We start from the raw sequence: 1,998 nt of genomic DNA on the forward strand, positions 1-1,998 counted from the left end.
ATGTACAGTTAGCACCCTAAACTATAACTCATATTATACTTTAAACCCCATTGTCAATTAGGCTATTAAATTGGAACTGAAAAATATGACATCATATGAAAAGACACAATTGCCTCATCTATTTAATCTTTTAAAAATAAAAAAGAAATTACACTTTACCATAAAAAACTACACTCTCGATTACATTTTGCATCAAAAACTTTGGTTTTTCGTCCAAAATAACGGCGGGTGCAAATTATAACACGAGATATGGTTTAGTTTAGGGTGCTAGGCTGCTAGTTGTGCATTTTAAAAGTTTAAGGTGCTAATTATACATTTTGAAAGTTTAAGATATAAAGTGTAATTTAGGGTATAGTTTAATATAGAGTATAGTTTAAGATAGTAACGTGTAATAACCCCATAAACTAATTGGTCTAAAATTTCCTAAGATTTTAGGCTCTTGAATTTTTGGAATAAGGGTAACATGGGTCTGGTTTAGAGATTTTGGATTTGTTTTTTTACCCTAAAAATCCTTTTAACTTTCTGAACAATTATTTCTCTAGGAACTAAAGTAAAATAGTAAAAAAAAAATCTAGGACACAAATAAAAACACCCCCATAAATAAAGGGACAAAAACTAAAAAATTTCCATTATTTTAACAAGAAAATGATCATGGATAATATATTACTTGAAAATTGAAATTATTTTCAACTAATGTCCATAACACCTCTCCTCTGTGCCACCTTTTCCGCCAAAACAAAAAGTATAACCGACTGTTTCGTCTTTGTATGAGTGATCTCCTTCAAAGTAACAACGAGACTCCGCAGTTTGAATATCAGTTGGCGAATGAATTGATTGATACTTGTAATCAGTATATTTTACATTAATCATGTTGGCAGTTCGTTGATATATTTCATTTTTAAATCTTCCACTACCCATTTCAGGGCTAGTCTCATCCTCTGGCTGAGTGAAAACATAGCCTCCAAATTTCAATGTGTCTGCTCCATCGCTTAACTTAGTAAACAGTTTGTTTGAAAAATACCCAATCGGTGTAGGTTCTTGGTTATAAAACAGCCACCAAGGTGATTCTTTCTCTGGATCCTGTTGTTATCAAAAATGAGAAAAAGGAAAAGGAAAACAAAAATTGAAGATCAGAAATTCTGCAAATTTTTGTGTCCGTTCAGTAAGGCGTTCTGGAAGATTAAAAGAACGTTTTTTGAAACCTAAAATTTTGTTTTGCAACTACAACTCTTCGTAACTTTTTTAAAAATATTCGTTTTAAACTTAGAACGCAGTTTTCCAACAACTTATAAAAATAATATAAACATAAAAGGTAATTATTACCTGGATGAGGGTGAAATGCAAAAACACTTGATTGTCGGTACCGTAGTCAGAGACATCATATATAGCAGCGCCAATTGGAACTTGGGTATTTATTTGTACAAATCCTTGGCAATTAAGATCAAAACATCCTGGAACATTTGTTATGTTCTAGTTCATGTACAGTACATGTGAAATTCAAATTAAGTTAGTACTATATTAGTTTAAAAAATATATATTATCCTCCCAAGAACCTTAAATCTGTTTAAAGATAAAAAATACTTACAGTTACTTCAAAAAACCAATGAGTGAAACTGTCCTGGAACTGGAATGGGAACACCTGAAGAATACCACAAATAGTTACCAATTCCACATTTCCATATTATAAATTATAAATAGTCATAATTATGTAAGAAAAAATATATATTTGAGAGTTTAAAATAGTGTATTTAGAACCCAAAACCCAAAGCTCTCGTTTGCAACTGCAACTCCCATAACTTTTTTTACAACGTTCATTTTAAACTCAAAACACAGTTTTCTAACCGTTTATACAAATGCACCCATTCTCATTTTAAACGGACCAATTTTCAAATCCTTTTTTCTTCCCTAATACTTACAGTCCACCCAAATTGTATTCGAGTGTAGTCAGGTCCCTCTCCTACTTCAACTGAGATTGCAACTGAACTATATTGGTTAGGC

The 1,998-nt window shown here is 31.3% G+C and overlaps 1 protein-coding gene across 1 annotated transcript; it reads right to left on the reverse strand.

Annotated features, from left to right (window-relative positions):
• Positions 1 to 690: 690 nt before the first annotated feature.
• On the reverse strand, positions 691 to 1,794 carry LOC142635393 (protein neprosin-like). The gene is made up of 4 exons (XM_075809553.1): positions 1,756 to 1,794; positions 1,586 to 1,639; positions 1,324 to 1,470; positions 691 to 1,080 (listed from the first exon to the last, which is right to left on the reverse strand). Exons 1-4 carry the CDS (start codon positions 1,792 to 1,794, stop codon positions 691 to 693), a joined length of 630 nt encoding a protein of 209 aa, XP_075665668.1.
• Positions 1,795 to 1,998: the final 204 nt, after the last annotated feature.

The sequence above is a fragment of the Castanea sativa genome, chromosome 5, assembly GCF_040712315.1.
Source record: "Castanea sativa cultivar Marrone di Chiusa Pesio chromosome 5, ASM4071231v1".
Classification (NCBI taxonomy): domain Eukaryota; kingdom Viridiplantae; phylum Streptophyta; class Magnoliopsida; order Fagales; family Fagaceae; genus Castanea; species Castanea sativa.